Source organism: Hylobates moloch, unplaced genomic scaffold (assembly GCF_009828535.3).
Source record: "Hylobates moloch isolate HMO894 unplaced genomic scaffold, HMol_V3 SCAFFOLD_19, whole genome shotgun sequence".
In the NCBI taxonomy this organism is placed as follows: Eukaryota; Metazoa; Chordata; class Mammalia; order Primates; family Hylobatidae; genus Hylobates; species Hylobates moloch.
Window position 1 is genome coordinate 12019098 of NW_026652294.1, and position 18509 is coordinate 12037606.

Sequence of the window (18509 nt, forward strand, 5' to 3'; positions counted from 1 at the left end):
TGTGTGTGTGTGTGTGTGTGTGTGTGTGTGTGTGTGTGTGTGTGTGTTGTTGTTTTGAGACGGAGTCTTGCTCTGTCGCCCAGGCTGGAGTGCAGTGGCGCAATCTCGGCTCACTGCAACCTCCGCCTCCCGGGTTCAAGCGATTCTCCTGCCTCAGCCTCCTGAGTAGCTGGGACTACAGGTGTGCGCCACCACGCCCAGCTAATTTTTGTATTTTTTTTATTTTTTATTTTTTAGGAGAGACGGGGTTTCATCATGTTGGCCAGGATGGTTTCGATCTCCTGACCTCATGATCCACCTGCCTCAGCCTCCCAAAGTGTGGGGATTACAGGCGTGAGCCACCGTGCCTGGCCAACAAATGTGTGTGTTGACTGATTCATGAGCTTGGCGACCTCAGACACTCTGAATTTCATTAAGTGTTGTCAGCAGTGAAAAGGGAATATGCTCCTCTACCTTGAGATCAGGTAGGTAAAGCATAGTAAGAACTTGATAAAGAGCGTTCCCTCTCTGGCCTGGTACCAGCTCTAGATCTTCCTCAAAGCCCAGCACAGGGCTGAGCACAGATCTGCTTGATGATGGCATTTTATAACATTACAATTCTAATATTCAATTAACTTAACTGAATGTCTGTTATAACACTTACCAGACGCTTGCTATGCACCAGACACTGTGTTCAGCACTTAACTTACATTATTTCATTTAATCCTGACAAGCCCATGAGGTAAGTCCTCTAATTATCAACTCCCTTTTGTGAATAAGGAAACTCAGGTTCTTCAGAAAAACAGTAACTGGCCAAAGTCCAAGTCAAGCAGAGGATGGCACTGGAAAGTGAATCCGGGCCCTGCTCATCTCTCCCTCTGTCACTCAACTCCACCACCAAGTGCTGTCCAGTAGGCTGGGTATACACAGCCTTGCTCCTGAGGAGCTTGGAGCTCAATGGACTCAGAGACACAAGCTGTGTGATGCTTGGCAAGTCACTTTGCCTCTCTGGGACTTGGTTTCTGCTTCTTAAAATGGGGACTATGATGATAAATACTCTCACAGAATTAAACAAGGTGATGTAGGTGAAAACCTCGTCCACCATACAGGCTCCTCTGTGAAATGGCATTACTGTGACTATCCTGGGAGGATGGAGGGGGTCACTCAGAAGCAGAACAGGAAGCTCAGGATGAAAGTCTGCTTGGTGCCAGGCACAGTAGCTCATGCCTATAATCCCAACATTTTGGGAGGCAAAGGCCAAAGGATTGCTTGAGGCTGGGAGTTTGAGACCAGCCTGGGCAAGAGAGTGAGACCCTGTCTCTACAAAATTCTTTTAAAAATTAGCCAGGCATAGTGGTGCATGTCTGTAGTCATAGCTACTCAGGAGGCTGAGGTGGAAGATTGCTTGAGCCCAGGAGTTCAAGGCTGCAGTGAGCCATAATCATGCCACTGCACTCCAGCCTGGGTGACAGAGGGAGACCCTGACTCAAGAAAGAAAAAAAAAAAAAACCCACCAAAAAAACCACAGAGGAGGGTGGTGGTAATCATTAAGCAAACTCCGACTCCTTCCCCAAGTGATTACCACCACCCAGGAGGACAGAGACCCTGGGCAGCACTCTGGTTGCAAGCCTTGAGTGGAATCTTTCCGGAGGCCCACCTTTGCTCTTACTTCTGCTTATCTTTACAGACCAAGGAAAGGGAAGGTCAGGCCCTCAGATCAGAGCCCTGCTCCAGATGACTCAGCGAGGAACTCATGGGGGGATTCCCAACCTGCCCTGGTAGGCCAGGAAGCCCCAGACCACAAGCTGAGTGGGACTGGCTCCTGCCTAACCTCCACGGTCGTGGGGTAGGTTGGAAGAGCACGTGAGGGAAGCCAGATTTTCACCCCAAAGCTGCATTGCTCCCTTATCATTATGCTAAATGCCTGAGGCAAAATCTCAGAGGGTAATTTACACTCGAATTGTGAGAGCCGCCATGTTCCACAGAGCCCTTACTTTGTGACAGACACTGTGCTGGGTGCTTTACCAACAACATCTCCCTTAATCCTAATAATACTCCTGCTCCCAATGCCACCGCCACACCCAGCTAATTTTTTTGTATTTTTAGTAGAGATACAGTTTCGCTATGTTGCCCAGGCTGGTCTTGAACTCCTGGACTGAAGTGATCTATCCACCTCGGCCTCTCAGAGTACTGGGATTATAGGCGTGAGCCACAGTGCCCAGCCTAAGTTCTCCTTTTTTGTGAAGCCAGGCAAAGATGAAAGGGAAAGCAACAGCATTCTCCAAAAGTGGCTGGCCGGGGAATATCGCTTCTGGACTCACAGTGTCCAAGGCCCAAAGCACTGAGGAGGGACAGCAGTTCTCCAAACTTATGCTCCTTCACTGGGCCACTCACGACCCAGCTGCTCCTGCCTTGTCTTGGGGTACATATGAGGAGCTGTGTGTGGAGTCCTGGGACAGGAATTGTGTCATCCATCATGACAACCCAGCAACAAAAACAACCTGAAAAGCCTGGCAGGAGAAGTACAGACACTTGGGGCTGGGCTGAAGTCCTAAGACTGGGACAGGAAGGGGAGGAGGAGAGGCCACACAGTGGTCAGCAACTTTGGTAAGATGGGAAATTAAGAAGGAGGAGTGCTGGGTGCCAGGCCCTGTTCCATCACTTGCTCACCCTTGGTTTCCTTATCAGCAAACAGGGTAAAATAATAGCCTACCAATTTCCCATAGCTCCTATAAGGGTTACTGAGAGGCAGTGGAAATGAAAGCACTTTACAGACTAAAGAGCTAGATAAATCAAAGCATCCCTTGATTTGATTACATCCCCAAAGACCTGAGGCACACTGATCCTGCACACAAAGAGAAGTCCAGCCTGGTATGGTAGTTCATGCCTCTAATCCCAGCACTTTGGGAGGCAGAGGCAGGAAGATCACTTGAAGCCAGGAGTTTAAGACCAACCTGTGCAAAAAAGTAAGACCCTGTCTCAATCAGAGAGGTCCTCTCACAAGAGGAACAGAGCATGCTGGGGGCAGTGGCTTCTGTGGCATGTGCCATGGTAACCCCCCTCAACTTGCGTGGTACCACATAGAGAACTTCTCAAAGCACTATTTTTTTTTTTTGAGATAGGGTCTCCATTGCCCAGGCTGGAGTGCAGTAGTGCAATAACGGCTCAGTGCAGCCTTGATTTCCCAGGCTCAAGTGATCCTCCTACCTCAGCCTCCTAAGTAGCTGAGACAACAGGTGTGCACCACTATGCCCAGCTAATTTTTAAATTATGGGATGTAGAGATGGGGTCTCCCTATGTTACTCAGGCTTCAAAGCACTTTTCATATACTCCACGGTCAGTCTCAAGATGTCAGATGTAGCTGTCTTCAAGACCATCCCACTAAAACTGCCTTAGTTGGCTGGCACAGTGGCTCATGCCTACAATGTAAGCACTTTGGGAGGCTGAGGAGGGAGGATCGCTTGTGCCCAGGAGTTTGAAACCAGCCTGGGCAACATAGTGAGACTCTGTCTCTACGAAAAGTAAAAAAAGTAGCCAGGCAGGGTGGCTTCAGCCTGTAATCCCAGCTACTCAGGAGGCTGAGGTGGGAAGATCGCTTGTGCCTGGGAGGTTGAGGCTGCAGTGAGCTGTGATTACACCACTGCATTCCAGCCTGGGTGATAGAGCCAGACCCTGTCTCTTAAAAACAAACACACGGCTGGGCGCGGTGGCTCACACTTGTAATCCCAGCACTTTGGGAGGCCGAGGCGGGCAGATCACGAGGTCAGGAGATCGAGACCACGGTGAAACCCCGTCTCTACTAAAAATACAAAAAAAAAATTAGCCGGGCGTGGTGGCGGGCGCCTGTAGTCCCAGCTACTTGGAGAGGCTGAGGCAGGAGAATGGCGTGAACCCGGGAGGTGGAGCTTGCAGTGAGCCGAGATCGCGCCACTGCACTCCAGCCTGGGCGACAGAGCAAGACTCCGTCTCAAAAAAAAAAAAAAACCAACAAACACACATACACACACACATACCGCGTAATTTTTATGTGGGGAAAACTGAGGTTAAAAAGGTTAAGCAACTTTTGCCCGGCATGGTGGCTCATGCCTGTAATCCCAGCACTTTGGGAGGCCGAGGTGGGTGGATCACCTGAGGTCAGGAGTTTGAGACCAACCTGGCCAACATGGCAAAACTCCGTCTCTACTAAAAATGCAAAAATTAGCTGGGCATGGTGGTGGGCACTTAAAACCCCAGCTACTCGGGAGGCTGAGGCATGAGAATCGCTTGAACCCGGGAGGCTGAGGCATGACAATCGCTTGAACCCGGGAGGCAGAGGTTGCAGTGAGCCGAGATCAATTGTGCCATTTCACTCCAGCCTGCACAAAAGAGCAAAACTCCATCTCAAAAAAACAAAACAAAACCAAGATTAAGCAACTTTCTCAAGGTCACACAGCTAGTTAGTGGCTCAGTAAGGCATAGGGCTAAGGTCTCCAGATCTCTGTTCAGCAGTATTTGTTTACACTATGCTCCTAATCCAATTATCTCATTTGATCCTCACAATCCTTTGTATACAACCACACCTGGTAACTTATTTCTCTTTTAAAAATTTTTTTTTAGAAATGGGGTCTTGCTCCGTCACCCAGGCTGGAATGCAGTGGCACAATCACAGCTCACTGCAGCCTCAAACTCCCAGGCTCAGCCTCAGCCTCAGCCTCCATAGTAGCTAGGGCTACCGACATGTGCCACCATGCCCAGCTAATTTATTTTTTAGAGACAGGGTCTCACTATGTTGCCCAAGCTGGTTGAAACTACTTGTTTAATGTCTGATTTCCCTGTGAGGGCAAGATCAGGTCTATATCCTGAGCCTAGCACAGGGCTACACATATAGTAAGGTCTGGGTGAAAAAAACTGGAAGCATTAGCCCCATGGTTGGGTGATGGATGTGCCTAAGTCACATATTACAAAGGTCAGTGGTGGAGCCATCACTGACACTCTGACCCCTGTGCCTGGTTCAGAGCCCTTTCTCAAACACTAACCTAAAATCCACATTTCCAGCCAGAATCTCTCATCTCCAGATGCCGCTGGTGGTGCCCCTTGTAAGTGCTGAGGGGTTTGCCTTCTCACAGGTTTTGTCCCAGCCAAGGCACCACCTCTAAGAACAGAATAAAGGTGCTAGGTGAGGTCAAACAAGCCTCCAGTTGCCAACTGCCTCCCCTTGATCAGTTTATGCTGTGTCCAAAGGCCCAAACCCACTCTCCCCAGTTGCCATACCACCCTAAGGTAGGTTTTCCATGTCCTCAAGCCCCACTCCTCTCTTCTGGTTCTCCTTGCATCCTTCCTTATTATCCAATATGTCTGCCAGGCAGAGACCAGGAAGCTCAACACCGCTTATCCTATTCCTTCTCCAACCAGGTCAGCCAACCTACTCTCCTGCTGGAAAGAAATAAAGAACCCATTGATGTGCCCTGGGCAAGCCAGCCATACCAGGCACCTTGGGGAGCCCAGAGCTGTGAAAACGTAGAGTCACTAGCAGCCCACTGCCCTCTTCAGAGGAAGGCCACAGCTGGCCTTGCTTCCCTGTAGCCAGAGGGCTCCAGAATGGACTCTGTAAGAGGCCAAAGCCACTTCAGCTACTCCAGAGTCTTCCTACCTCTCCATCAGCCCACATGGCAGTCATGAACCAAGCCCTAATTATTTGCCAGCCTCTTTATCCTCACTGCTCCAGACCTCTTCCAGGTCTCACCACAGCCCTTTTAGGCCATCCTTGATTCTCCCAACAGGTCTCACTGCCTGCAGTCCAGCTCCTCTTTATGCCATCTTCCATGCCAGACCTGGACTAACTTTTATGCAACACAGGAGGCCTCAGCCTGACATTCAAGGCTGGACTCAGACCGCCCAACCCATTTCCTGGACTAACTTTTATGCAACACAGGAGGCCTCAGCCTGACATTCAAGGCTAGACTCGGACCGCCCAACCCATTTCCCTAACCTACCCTTGCTTCGTATCATCCTACTGTCTCCCGTTCTTCTTGTCATCTCTGCTCTTGGTACATATGCTCAAACGACTGCTTTTGGGAGGGACTTTGCACATGGGCCCCCTCTCATCCAATTCACTGCCCGGCCTTACTTCTTCTGAAGCCTGGATCAAATGCTACTACTCTCTAGGCTCCTGTAGGTGGGGCTGGCTGCTTTTTCCTCTGTACTCCCAGAGCAACTGCATGCCTCAATGACAGCCCTCATCACTCAACACTGGAAAGATTTGTCTGTGGTTCTATTTTTCAGCAAGTCTGTGAGTGCCTTGAGGGCAATAAAACACAGACATCTTGTTCAGTTCTGTATCTCTTGTCCAATCACAGGGTCTGACAGAGTAGGTGCTCAATAAATGTGTGGTAAATAAGCTCACTGCTAAGATGGTTAAGCTGGCAAAAGTAAGCCTTGGTTTGCTCTCCCAGGCTGCTGGGTCTGCTGAGTATTTCTCTACCTGAAGAGGTGGTAAGTGCTAAGCTATGGCAGCCTCTGAAGACCTGGACAGGGCACAGAATGGAGTAGGGTAGGGTAGGGGGAGGAGAGACGGGAAATGGAAGGATGAGACAGAGAAAGCCAAAGTTGGCAGCTGTCCTGAAATCCTAGGAGGGGGCTTCTAAGCTGGTTAAGTATCAGGAGCATTGACTTGCCAGTGGGGTGGCCAGTACAGTGTTCTCCCTGCTGGAGAGGGTCTCTGGGCCCAGGATTGCGGCAATAGATTTACCAGGGGCAGACTAATCAGTTAAAGGAGGCCTCCTACCCCTCAAGTGTACTGTCTGCAGGATAAAGTGATCAGCTAGGACAATGGATGGATGATAGCAGGGCTCTGCTCTGGTCGGCAATGCATCCTGAAGCTGCAGGCTCAATTACCTTGACTGAGGAGGAGAAAGGGGAAGAGAATGGTCAGTGCTATGTAGCTAGAGGAGCACTGGGTGACAGTCGGAGGACCTGGGATCCCTCTCTGATCTGGCTCCACAGTTCACTAACAGCAAGAGTTCTCCAACCTTCAGATTCCTCACCGGTACAAGCAACATAATCCCTGCCTCATCTACAAAGTAACACTTCTTCCAAAAAGCACAGACTAGATATCAAAGTCAAATGGCCATTATGCAGCATGTTGGGGTCAAGACCAGTGCAATCCAGACTCTGACCTATGGGAGGACTAGGCCAGGCCTGATCTGGCCATGCTTCCAGGACCTCTCCAAGGATTTTCCTCCCTGTGCCTTTCTCCTGCTTGATGACCATGACCTTTCACTGTACTGAGACCTGCTTTGCCCTCCATACTGGGAGGGGGAGGCAGCCAGATTTCTGCTAACTTCTGCCCTGAGTGTGGGGACCTTAGGGACCGGTAAGTACCTGGCACCCTGCCTGCTGCCACCTTAGCAAGGCGTAGTCACTACTGGATGCAATGTCAAGAAACAGATTCTAGTCCCAGTTCTGCCATTTACCAGCTGGCAAACCTTGGGCACTTTTTCCTCGGTCTTCAGTATGCTCATCCACAGAATGGGGATAATCACCCCTCTCAGGGGAAGTGAGGATTCACCATGGGTTAGGGTTCATTCCTGCCCACAGGGGCTGGGCCTCACTGACACTCATCATTATAGCCAAAGATGGGAAGTAGAAAATGAAAAGATAGAACCACAAGCTGCTCCAGTCTTTAAGAGGGAGAAGAACATTCACTGAGCACCTACCCTGTATTAGTTCACTTAAACCTCAAAATGATCCTGCAAAGTCAGTGTTATCATAACCATTCTGCAGGTGAGAAACTGAGGCTCAGAGAAGTGAAGCAACATGTCCAAGATCACATAGCCAGCCAGACTCTGGCGCTTGTGTGAGGAGGGAGCACACAGCACCTTCTCTCGCCCACCTCGATATAAACAGATTGGGTGGCTGGGCCAGAGCCAGGCCTCACTGCCCCTTGGGAGGTCCTGTTTCAGGACCAGATGCTGGTAGGACAAAACATCAAGTAGGTGCTACCATCTTATCTCTTTCCCACAGCTTAGAGTTTCCCAGCAGGCGGACACTCAGGCACCTTCCCAGGGTAGCAGCTGGTGTGCCGGCTCCCTCCTTTACCAAGTCAGGTCTTGTCTGAGGACCTAACACTCACAGGGCCACCAAACCGGATTTTCCTTTGAGGCTAAGAAGGGAAAAATGAGAGAAAATGGGAGGGCCTGCAGTCTAGAGTCACAGCCCAGGGCCCCATATGTACAAAGCCTCCTTCCAGATGGGCCACCCAAGGACCACTCCAATGCCAGCTCCATGCTCTCCTGGGATCTGTAACAGCTCAAGAAAGGTAGATGCTCTGAGTTTACAAGCTAGAGAATAAGGCAAGGAGTCAGAATCTGGCCTGCCAGGAGGGCCCTGACCCCACTCCAATAAAAACTGGCACACAATAAACTATAAGGATGCCAATTAAGCCAGTTCTGTGATTTCCAAAGTTGGCTAGTAATGAAAGGCCCAGGGAATGAGAACTAAAGAAGGCAATACTGCTATTCCAGATGTTTCTCCCTGGGCCCAGCTCAGATCCCTTGCTCCCATAACAGGAAGCCAACACCCATGGGATCCCAAAGAGCATAGCTCCTCACCTCATCTGGCCTGCAGACTGGGCGGACTGAGGCTGGGTGGGAAGCTCTCAGCCTCAGGAGGCCAGACCTGACAATCACATAGGAAAAGGAGAAGAAGGTCAGGGACCACCTCTCTCAGGTCACCTCCCTCGGGCCAGGAGACCTGGTACACAACTTGTATCCTTCTTTCCCTTCCCGACCACTTCCTCTATGCTACAGAAGGGCCACCAAACAAGTCTGTTCTTCCTGCTCCAAAGTGACAGGAGGGGTATCATCACTCCTCCCACCCTTCCCTGCTGAAAACATGTCTTTTTCCTCAACTGGTCCTTCCTGGGCTTTTTTTTTTTTTTTTTTTTTTTTTTGAGACATGATCTCACTGTCTCACCCAGACTGGAGTACAGTGGCATGATCTCAACTCATCGCAACCTCCGCCTCCCAAGCTCAAGCGATTCTCCTGTCTCAGCCTCCTGAGCAGCTGGGATTATGGGTGCAAGCCACTATTGCCTGGCTAATTTTTGTATTTTTAGTAGAGACGGGGTTTCACCATGCTGGCCAGGCTGGTCTCAAACTCCTGACCTCAAATGATCTACCCACCTCGGCCTCCCAAAGTGCTGGGATTATGGCAGTGGACCACTGCGCCCAGCCCTTCCTGGGCTTCAATGCCCCACTCAGTCTCCAGCCAAGCCAGAAGAACTAATGCTATCGGCACTCTGATCTATGCCTATGCCACCCACAGGATCATTTACTGGCTAGCTGCTTTCTTGCCTGTGGCTACTACTCAAAAACAGACAGGGACCATCTCAGTCTCACTAAAGGTTCCCTGCAGAGTAGGCTCAAAAGACAGACAAGGTGAAGAAATGGAAAGGCCTAGGACTGGGAATCAGGAATTCCAGGTTTCTCACAGGCCTCCAGTTTATCTATCTGTATGCTGATGGCCATCTCTAAGGTCACTTTCAGCATTTTTTTTTTTTTTTTTTTTTTTTAGGCAAGGTCTCCTGGGCTGGAGTGTAGTGGCATGATTTCAGCTCACTGCAACCTCCATCTCCCTGGACTCAAGCAGTCCTCCTACCTCAGCCTCCCGAGTGGCTAGGACTATAGGTGCATGCTACCATACCGAACTAATTTTTGTATTTTTTGTAGAGATGGGGTTTCACCATGTTGGCCAGGCTGGTCTTGAACTCCTGGGCTCAAGCGGTCTGCCTGCCTCAGCCTCCCAAAGTGCTGGAATTACAGGTGTGAGGCACAGCACCCCGCCTTTTTTTTTTTTTTTTTTTTTTTGAGACAGGATCATGTTCTGTCTCAAGAAAGAGCTGGGTGGAGCACAGTGGCACAATCTTGGCTTACTGCAACCTCCACCTCCTGAGCTCAAGAGATCCTCCCACCTCTCAGCCTCCCAAGTAGCTGGGATTACAGGTGCCCACCACAATGCCCAGCTAATTTTTTGTATTTTCTTGTAGAGATGGAGTTTCACCATGTTGCCCAGGCTGGTCTCGAATTCCTGAACTCAAGCGATCCACCCACCTCAGCCTCCCAAAGTGCTGGGATTATAGGCGTGAGCCACCATGCCCTGCCACTTTCAGCTTCCTGACTTGAAATGTCTCCCAGTAAATAAGTATTAATTACTCCACCGCGGCCTGAGGAGAAAAAGGTGAATGAGCCTCTTCCCAGTCCTGAAGCTAATCAGTCTAATGAACTGGTAATGACAACATACTCTTATCCTTCTGGGCCACTTCTATTAGCCTCATATACTGCTGAGAGAGTCGAAAGTGCTGAGCAAAGCCAGGGAAGGTAAGAGCAGGCAGGTGACTGCTAAGACACTTCTGTTCTACCTGTCTGACACCTGATATCCTGCAGGGACGAAAGGCCATATTTATGGATGGTGAAGGCAGTGGAAACTGTACTGAGAGTCAGAAACCCTAAGTCCAAGTCCTAGTTCTGCCACTAATATGCTGTGATCTTAAGAAAGTTATTCTTCTCTCTGGGCCTCAGTTTCCTCATCTATGTAAGTAAGGGCTGAGCTGATCAATCTATTAAGATCCCTTACAGGCCAGGCATGGTGGCTCACGCCTGTAAACCCAGCACTTCAGGAGGTTGAGGCGGGTGCATCGCCTGAGGTCAGGAGTTCGAGACCAGCCTGGCCAACATGGTGATACTCCATCTCTACTAAAAATATGAAAAATTAGCCAGGCGTGGTGATGGGTGCAACCTCTGCCTCCCAGCTACTCAGGAGGCTGAGACAGGAGAATCACTTGAACCCAGGAGACAGACGCTGCAGTGAGTCGAGATTGCGCCATTGCACTCCAGCCTGGGTGACAGAGCGAGACTCTGTCTCAAAAAAAAAAAGATCCCGTACAGTGCAGTCTATGGTTTTTTTATCTACTCATGCCATGTAGCTAATAGTCACCTGAGTAAGGTAGCCTGTGACCTGCTTTCTTACCCCCAGGCCTGGCAACTTTCACAACCAAAATGTCTTGAGACAACCTTTGGCCCAGGGTAGCTGAAATGGACCTTTAATCTGGAGTCAGAGTCCCCACCATCTCCACAGTACCCACAAGTGCTAACGTTTCACTTCTCTAGCATAGAACATGGACTCCTAGCCTTCAACCACGAGACTGGGTTCAGGGCGGTCACCCTGAAACTTTCCATAACTTCCCCTCTATGGCCTTGGGCAGGGACTTACTCTTGGCTTTTTTGAAACCACAATATAAATTAAGTAGGGAACATCGAAGCCTTTCAGATACCAGAGATTTTAGGTTGAATGACAGGCTCCAGAAAGTGAGGGAAGGAGAGAGGACTGGAGCTGGGATCCCACCTCAGCCCCAGCCCTACAGACAGCAGCGATGTAGAGGGTGTCTGCAGAGCCACATCCCGGGTTTGTGGTTGTGGGGTAAGAAAGACATGTCTGGCTGCCTGGTTGGGGACTACAGCCAAAGGGAGGTGCTTCCACTGGGGCCTCACTCTGCCCACAAATACCAGAGATATGCCCTCATTTTTCTCTTCATTTCTCAGACCCTTAGAAGGAAAGAAAGAAAACTAACATTTTCTGGGCCACTACTTGTGCCAAGCGCTGTGCTAGGTACCTTCACATATCTGATCTCACTTAACCCCCAGAGTAATGTTGGGAAGTGGGTGTTACTGTTGCCCTTTACAGTGAGTAAACAGGCTCAGGGATTCAGGATCTTGCTCAAGGTCACAAAGCTAGCAAGTGTAATTCCTAAGTTTGGCCTTATCCTAATATATCGCATTACTCTGCACCCCAAGATCTGGTGGACTGCCTGATAAGCATGTAGTAGGAATTCTCGTGCCCTAGCATTCTCCCACAAATCTGAGCTCTTCCTTCCAAGGTCCCATAAATGCAACTGGGAACTCCTTTCCCAGATCTCAAGACCACACCCCTCCCTGGGCCCTAATCCCAGGTGACTGCTCCTCAATTCAAAACACTCCAGGTCCCCACTAAGTTCTCACAAGTGAATCCCTGGGGAACTGTGACAAAGCATCAGTCAGGGTGAGGGTTCAGAATGAGGGGTGCTCTGAGTCCTGGACTAAGCCTAGCCTGCTGTGAGCCAGTAGGGAGGTACTGGAGGAGACAGATCCAGTGGGTGAGAGGGAACTCCCCTTAGGGGAGGGGCCTGGATTTCTCCAAGGAAGAAGGAGGCCTGGTAGATAAGAGGCTTTAGGGCTGGGGAAAATCCCGGAAGTGACAGGGGTTCTTAGACAGTTAAAGCGCTTCCATAAGTCATGAGAGAGTCTGGGGTGACCTTGGACAATCTCAATTGGTCGGAGAAGGGGAGAAAGGATATTCTCTGGAGTAGGGTCATGGCAGGGCCCCATGAGCTCCTACTGGTGATTGGGATGGAAAGCACACATCAGGAGGGAGTCTTGTCAGTTCTGTGCACAACACTGGTCTCACGTGACAGGACAGCTGGGATGGGAGTGGGGTATGGTGGCCATCTTTCCTAAGGGGACCGCCAGCCTGTACACATGATCTCTGAGGCCTGGGCTCGGGGGATTCTGTGGGGCAACGTGGGGCCCAGCTTGGAGGCAAGGTGCTGTTCCACTGCCCCACATTTCCCTGTCTGCTAGCTGGGTGTCTGGGTGCTCTCGGGATAGGACATCGGGGGGTGCTAATATGAGCAGGGACCCTGCTGTCTCCCTGCCTGCCCCCGTCCCACGCCCAAGATCCGTCTTTGGGAGGAGGCGCACGCATACACAGGACATACACAGAGCCCATCTACTGGCTCCTGTGGCTGCTGGAGCTGACGGTCTGTCCTAGTGGTGGGGCTCCCTGTCGTCCTGTAGGTGCTGGGAAGGGGGAGTACCTGCCCACCTGTTGCCAATGCCAGTGGAGGAGGCTGTGTGTGAGGGGGTAGGGGGCCCTTCTCTGACCCTTCCATGAGGAGAAGGGACTGTCTGTCCCAGGATGGGGCTAAGGGGAGGGAGGTGACCAATGTCTGTCCATCCAGAAGTCTGTATGCCTAGAGGAAAGGGTCAGTCTGTCCTGGGAAGGGGTGGGGGCAGGGCAGTCAGTCCTGAAGTCGGTCTGAGGTCTCCTGGTGTGGGGGCAGTGAGGCGGGGAGACAAGGGCATCTGTAGGTTTGTGGGAGGGGGAAGATAGAGAATACGTGTCTATGGAGGGGGGCGCCAGCCATCCGGGAGCCTGTCGGGGTGGCAGAAACAATCATCCCTAAGGTCTTGGCGGCAGGGGTGGGTTTGGGGCAGTCTGTCATTCTGTTCCACGGCTGGAAGGAGGGCACAGTCGGTCCTTCCTTGGGAGCGGGTCGGTCTGTCCGGAGGGTGGAGGTGGCGGGTGGAGGTGTGGGCCCGTCCGCCCCCTGGGTCGGAAGTAGGACTGCGAAGGGGGCGGGTCTAGGAAGGCAGGGGTGGTGGGGGTGGGGCAGGGGAGGGAAGGGGGATTAGTGGTCCCTGCTTGGGAGGGGGACGTGTCGGCAAGTCCCGAGGGCGCCTCCGTCCGTGTCGAGGCCCCCCGCGTGGGTACCGCGCTCAGTCCCGACCCCTGGCGCTACTCACGCGCCCTCGGCGCCCTGCGAGCCCACGATGAAGCCGAACTTGTCGATGCGGCGCTCGGCGAAGCCGTTGGCCTCCGAGTCGGACCCGAGAGAGCTGAGTTCGTCGGTGGTTGCGGCGTCGGGGCCCTGGGCCAGGCTCTCCCGGGTTCCAGACAGGCTTTCCCCGGCCGCGGGCGCGCGCGGCCCATTCTCTCCGCTGCTCTTCGCCATCCCGGCCGCGCCCGCCGCCTGAGCTCCAGCGGCCACCTCAGCCGCCCGGCTGCCGCCGACGCCCCGCCCACGCGCGGCGCCTATTGGCCGCCGCAAGGGCGGGGGCGGGGCTCCAGGCCCACCCGGGAGCTCTCCCCCCACGCCCAATGGGCGCCGCGGACCCCGGGCCCCGCCCACCTTTCCCCGGAGGGCGCCAACAAGCCCGACGTGAGGGGCGGGGCAGCCGTCACCGCAGCCCTCCCCGCCCTCCTCCGGGCTGCCAATCACAAGAACTCACCTGGACGAGCTCGGGCCTTTCTGGGTTGGCCGCAAGCGGGGCCTGTCACCTACTGCAGAGCGCGAGCCGGAGGCCCAGGGCTTCCTCCATGGATTCCTCATCTGCCTCCTGAGTCTCGCTCCTTGCGAGACCCCAAGGACGTGGTAGGGATTGTTTCCCCCATTCATTTATGAGGAACTCTGAGGAGGCCCAAGTGAGTTCAGTGACGCAGAGCGGCTTAAAGGCCCAGCCTGAGCCAGAAGTCTGGCAGTCCCATTGCACTCACTGCTTCTGGGGCTTTAAATTATCTCGTGAGACCTAATTATTAATAATCACCAGCGTTTACTGAGCCACGCACGCCCGAAGCTCTACCTACTTTCTCCTGCAGTCTTTTCCCCAGCAGTTTTATGGAACATAAACATACCATAAATTCACGTTTAAAGTGTACAATGATTTTTAGTATATTTACAGAGTTGTGCAGCCATCACAACATTCTAATTTTAGAACATTTTCATCACCCCAAAAAGAAACTCCTACCAATTAGCAGTGACTCCGCATACTGGCTCCCCCAGTCCCTGGCAACCACTAATCTGCTTTCTGTTTCTATACATTTCCCTCTTCTGGATATTTCATATAAATGGAATTATACAATATATGGCCTTTTATGTCTGGATTCTTTTTCTTGAACATTTTCAAGGTTCATCCACATAGTAGCATGTATCAGTGCTTCTGGATTGACATCTGCCCCAGGTATGTCTGGCTCCGCCCCTCCCTTTCCTTGGATAGGCCCACACCGCCATGAAAGACCCATACTGCCCCTCCTGGGAGCTGGGATATACCAGATTTTGTTTTTCCATTTATCAGTGATGGTCATTCGCGTGTTTCTAGTTTTTAGCCATTATGAATAATGCTGCTCTGACCATTCAGGTAAAAGCTTTCGTGTGGGGGCCTATGTTTTCATTTCTCTTGGATAGATAAGGAAGAGTGGAATTGCTGGGTCACATGGCAACTGTTTAACCTTTTGAGGAACTGGCAAACTGTTTTCCAAATTGGTTGCAACATGTCTTGTAATCTCTTAGCAATGAGGTATACACCATTATTAGTCCCATTTTACAGTTAAGGAGACTGAGGTAAAGTCAGGTAAAGTCAGTTGCCTAAGGTCCCAGAATTAGCTGTGAATAGAGCCGGGATTCGAACTTAATTCTTACCAACTGCTTATATTTGGAGGGATGTGCCGATTTTATCTATATGGGCTTAGCCCCAAGCAGCTGATTTCTGACCCTAGAGATTGTCCACTCTTGGATCTATAATATAATGATAGCTCCTCACTTATGTCTAGTACTTTATGGTTTACAAGTCACAGTATATTGTCATCTGACACTCCCTGCCGACCTGTGGGAGAGACAGGCCTAGAGAGGGGAAAGGACTGGAAGAGTCAGACCTGGCTGCAGGGCCTGGGACAGACTATTCAGGGCCCCAAGGCAAGCCCCAAGAGGGGGTCTTGAGCCTTGAATGATTTCACCTTGATGCCATGTGGCCCGGACATTCTTGATGGCGTCATTGTACAATCCTCACATTCCATGAGCTTCTGGCTTTCCATAAACAAGGGAAGAACAGACATGGGAGTGGGCACAGGCTATTTTGATCTTAAACCCTCAGTCTAGGAGGATGTTCCTTCTCTTCAGTGACTCCAGACACAGTGGTGGGCTCCTGGTCCCAGCTCCCAGGAGGGGCAGTATGAGTCTTTCATGGTGGTGTGGGCCTATCCCAGGAAAGGGAGGGGGAGGAGCCAGACATACCTGGGGCAGATGTGAAGCCTCAAGTACAGCAAAGAAAAGTATCCACGACCCTTTGACTTCATAATTCTATCCCTAGGGTCATATCCCAAACATGTTCTTACTCAGCTCTGTGAGGGCACAAATATAGAGACGTTCACCCCAGGGATATTTGGAGAGGGGGCAGATTAGAGACCCTGAGTGTTCATCTTTAGGAGACTGTATAGATGTTACTCCACTGATGCTTCAGCTTCTAATTTTCTTTAATCAAACCACCAGGATTTGAATTTATGCTCTGTGACCTTGAGCAAATTACTTCTCTCTGAGCCCACTTCCTCATCTATAAATTGGAAATTCTGAAAAAATTCTTCCTTGGAAGAGTTGTGCTGAGACTTTAGTGTGACAGTATGCGCTAAACACCTGGCACATGGAGAAGCCCAGTAAATAATGGCCAGGAGCTGGGCGCAGTGGCTCATGCCTGTAATCCCAGCACTTTGAGAGGCTGAGGCGGGTGGATCACTTGAGATCAGGAGTTCGAGACCAGCCTGGCCAACATGGTGAAACCTTGTCTCTAGTAAAATTTCAAAAATTAGCTGGGCATGGTCGCAGGCACCTGTAATCATAGCTACTCAGGAGGCTGAGGCAGGAGAATCGCTGGAACCTGGGAGGCAGAGGTTGCAGTGAGCAGAGATCGTGCCACTCCAGCCTGGGTGACAGAGAGAGACTCCATCTCTAAATAAATAAATAAATAAATAAATAAATAAATAAATAAATAAAGGCCAGGAGTGGTGGCATTTGAAGCTTGCAAAAGGAATTGCAAATTCATTATTGTCTTGAGTGTTCCCCATCACAGCCTGTGGCTGCAGCGGGGGAGTTCACCCAATTTAATCTATGGCACATGGCTTGGGAGACTTCACTTCGTGGCTGTGCCCCTCAACTGGGCGTCCTTGTGTGAAATTGCTAACTTTTGTATTTTTTTGTAGAGATTAGGTCTCACTATGTGGCTTAGGATGGTCTTGAACTCCTGGGCTCAAGTGATCTTCCCGCCTTGGCCTCCCAAATTGTTGGGATTACAGGCGTGAGCCTCCATGCCTGGCCAAACTCCAGAGTTCTTTATTTAATACACCTATAATGAGCCAGACATTAGTGCAGGGCTGTCCAAACTTTCGGCTTCCCTGGGCCACACTGGAAGAAGAATTGTCTTAGGCCATACGTAAAATACACTAACGATATAGCTGATGAGTTAAAAAACATTGCAAAAAAAAAAATCTCATAATGTTTTAAGAAAGTTTACAAATTTGGGGCCGGTCGTGGTGGCTCACGCCTATAATCCCAGCACTTTGGGAGGCCGAGGCAGGCAGATCACGAGGTCAGGAGATCGAGACCACCCTGGCTAACACGGTGAAACCCCATCTCTACTAAAAATACAAAAAATTAGCTGGGCGTGGTGGCGGGAGCCTGTAGTCCCAGCTACTCGGTAGGCTGAAGCTGGAGAATGGTGTGAACCCGGGAGGTGGAGCTTGCAGTGAGCCGAGATCGCGCCACTGCACTCCAGCCTGGGCAAAAGAGCAAGACTCCGTCTCAAAAAAAAAAAAAAAAAAAAAAGTTAGTTTACAAATTTGTGTTGGGCCACATTCAAAGCTGTCCTGGGCCATAGGTTGGACAAGCTTGCTCTAGTGAATGAGAGATGAAGTCCTGGCCCAATAGAGTTTATAGTCCAGTGGAGGAGGGATAACATGAACAAGCATAGAACATCTATCAGGTAGTGAGAATAAGAAAATAAAGCCAGGTAAGGTATGGAGAATGCTGGAGTAGGTGTTGGGGAGGTGGTGGGGCCCGAAAATGAGAGAACCCTTCTGCAGGATTGAGAATAGTGTACAAGAAGCATGGCAGCAGATGCTGTTTCCCCTTGAAGGAGAAGCAGGCTATGTTGTTAGATTGGAGTGAGAAAGCAGGGGGAACAGTGAACCAATGAATAAATTATCAGAAAGGATCCCTACAGAATCACGTGGCTCACTGGAATACAGAATTTAAGAGGCCTTAGGCAATGCTGTGGAACATCCTGGTGAACTGGCTGTTGGAGACATTCTTTTGAAGATAGAATGTGTTGATATCCCAGAGTCTCATCCTGCTGGGGTCATTCCCAACAGCTGGGCTTGAGGAGCTCACATAGGCCCCTCTCCTGGATCCTGGAATGTGCAGTTGGCATGTGCTCAGGAAACCTGTGAGCACTGGCCATGAGCAAAAGTCCAGATGCCTTTTTTTTTTTTTTTTTGAGACAGAGTCTTGCTCTGTTGCCCAGGCTGGAGTGCAGTGGTGTGATCCTGGCTCACTGCAACCTCCACCTCCTGGGTTCAAGAGATTCTCCTGCCTCAGCTTCCCAAGTAGCTGGGATTACAGGCACCTGCCACCTGTAATAACAGTATTCTCTGTAATGATCTATTTTAATTTAAAAAAACTTTTTTAGGAGTTAGTTCTATGTTGTCTAGGCTGACTTTTAACTCCCTGGCTCAAGCAATCCTCTTACCTCAACCTCCCAAGCAGCTGGAACTACAGGTGTGCTACTGTGCCTGGCAGGAGTTTATCTTGTCCTGCGTCATGGACTGTAGTGTCCAGGGGTACCTAGAATTGTTCACTTATATGCTGGGAACAGTGGCAGGCCATGGTGTCAGGGCACTCACCAGGCAGAGTGTTC

The 18509-nt window shown here is 50.8% G+C and overlaps 1 protein-coding gene across 1 annotated transcript in view; it reads right to left on the minus strand.

Moving 5' to 3' along the window:
- Positions 1 to 13861, minus strand: part of TBC1D10A (TBC1 domain family member 10A) — a 35469-nt gene extending 21608 nt beyond the window's left edge. Inside the window, exon 1 of the mRNA XM_032138793.2 lies at positions 13575 to 13861. Coding sequence (XP_031994684.1) covers positions 13575 to 13783 — 209 coding nt within the window. The 5' untranslated portion in view covers positions 13784 to 13861. The remainder of the gene's footprint in view (positions 1 to 13574) is intronic.
- Between the last annotated feature and the right edge of the window lie 4648 nt (positions 13862 to 18509).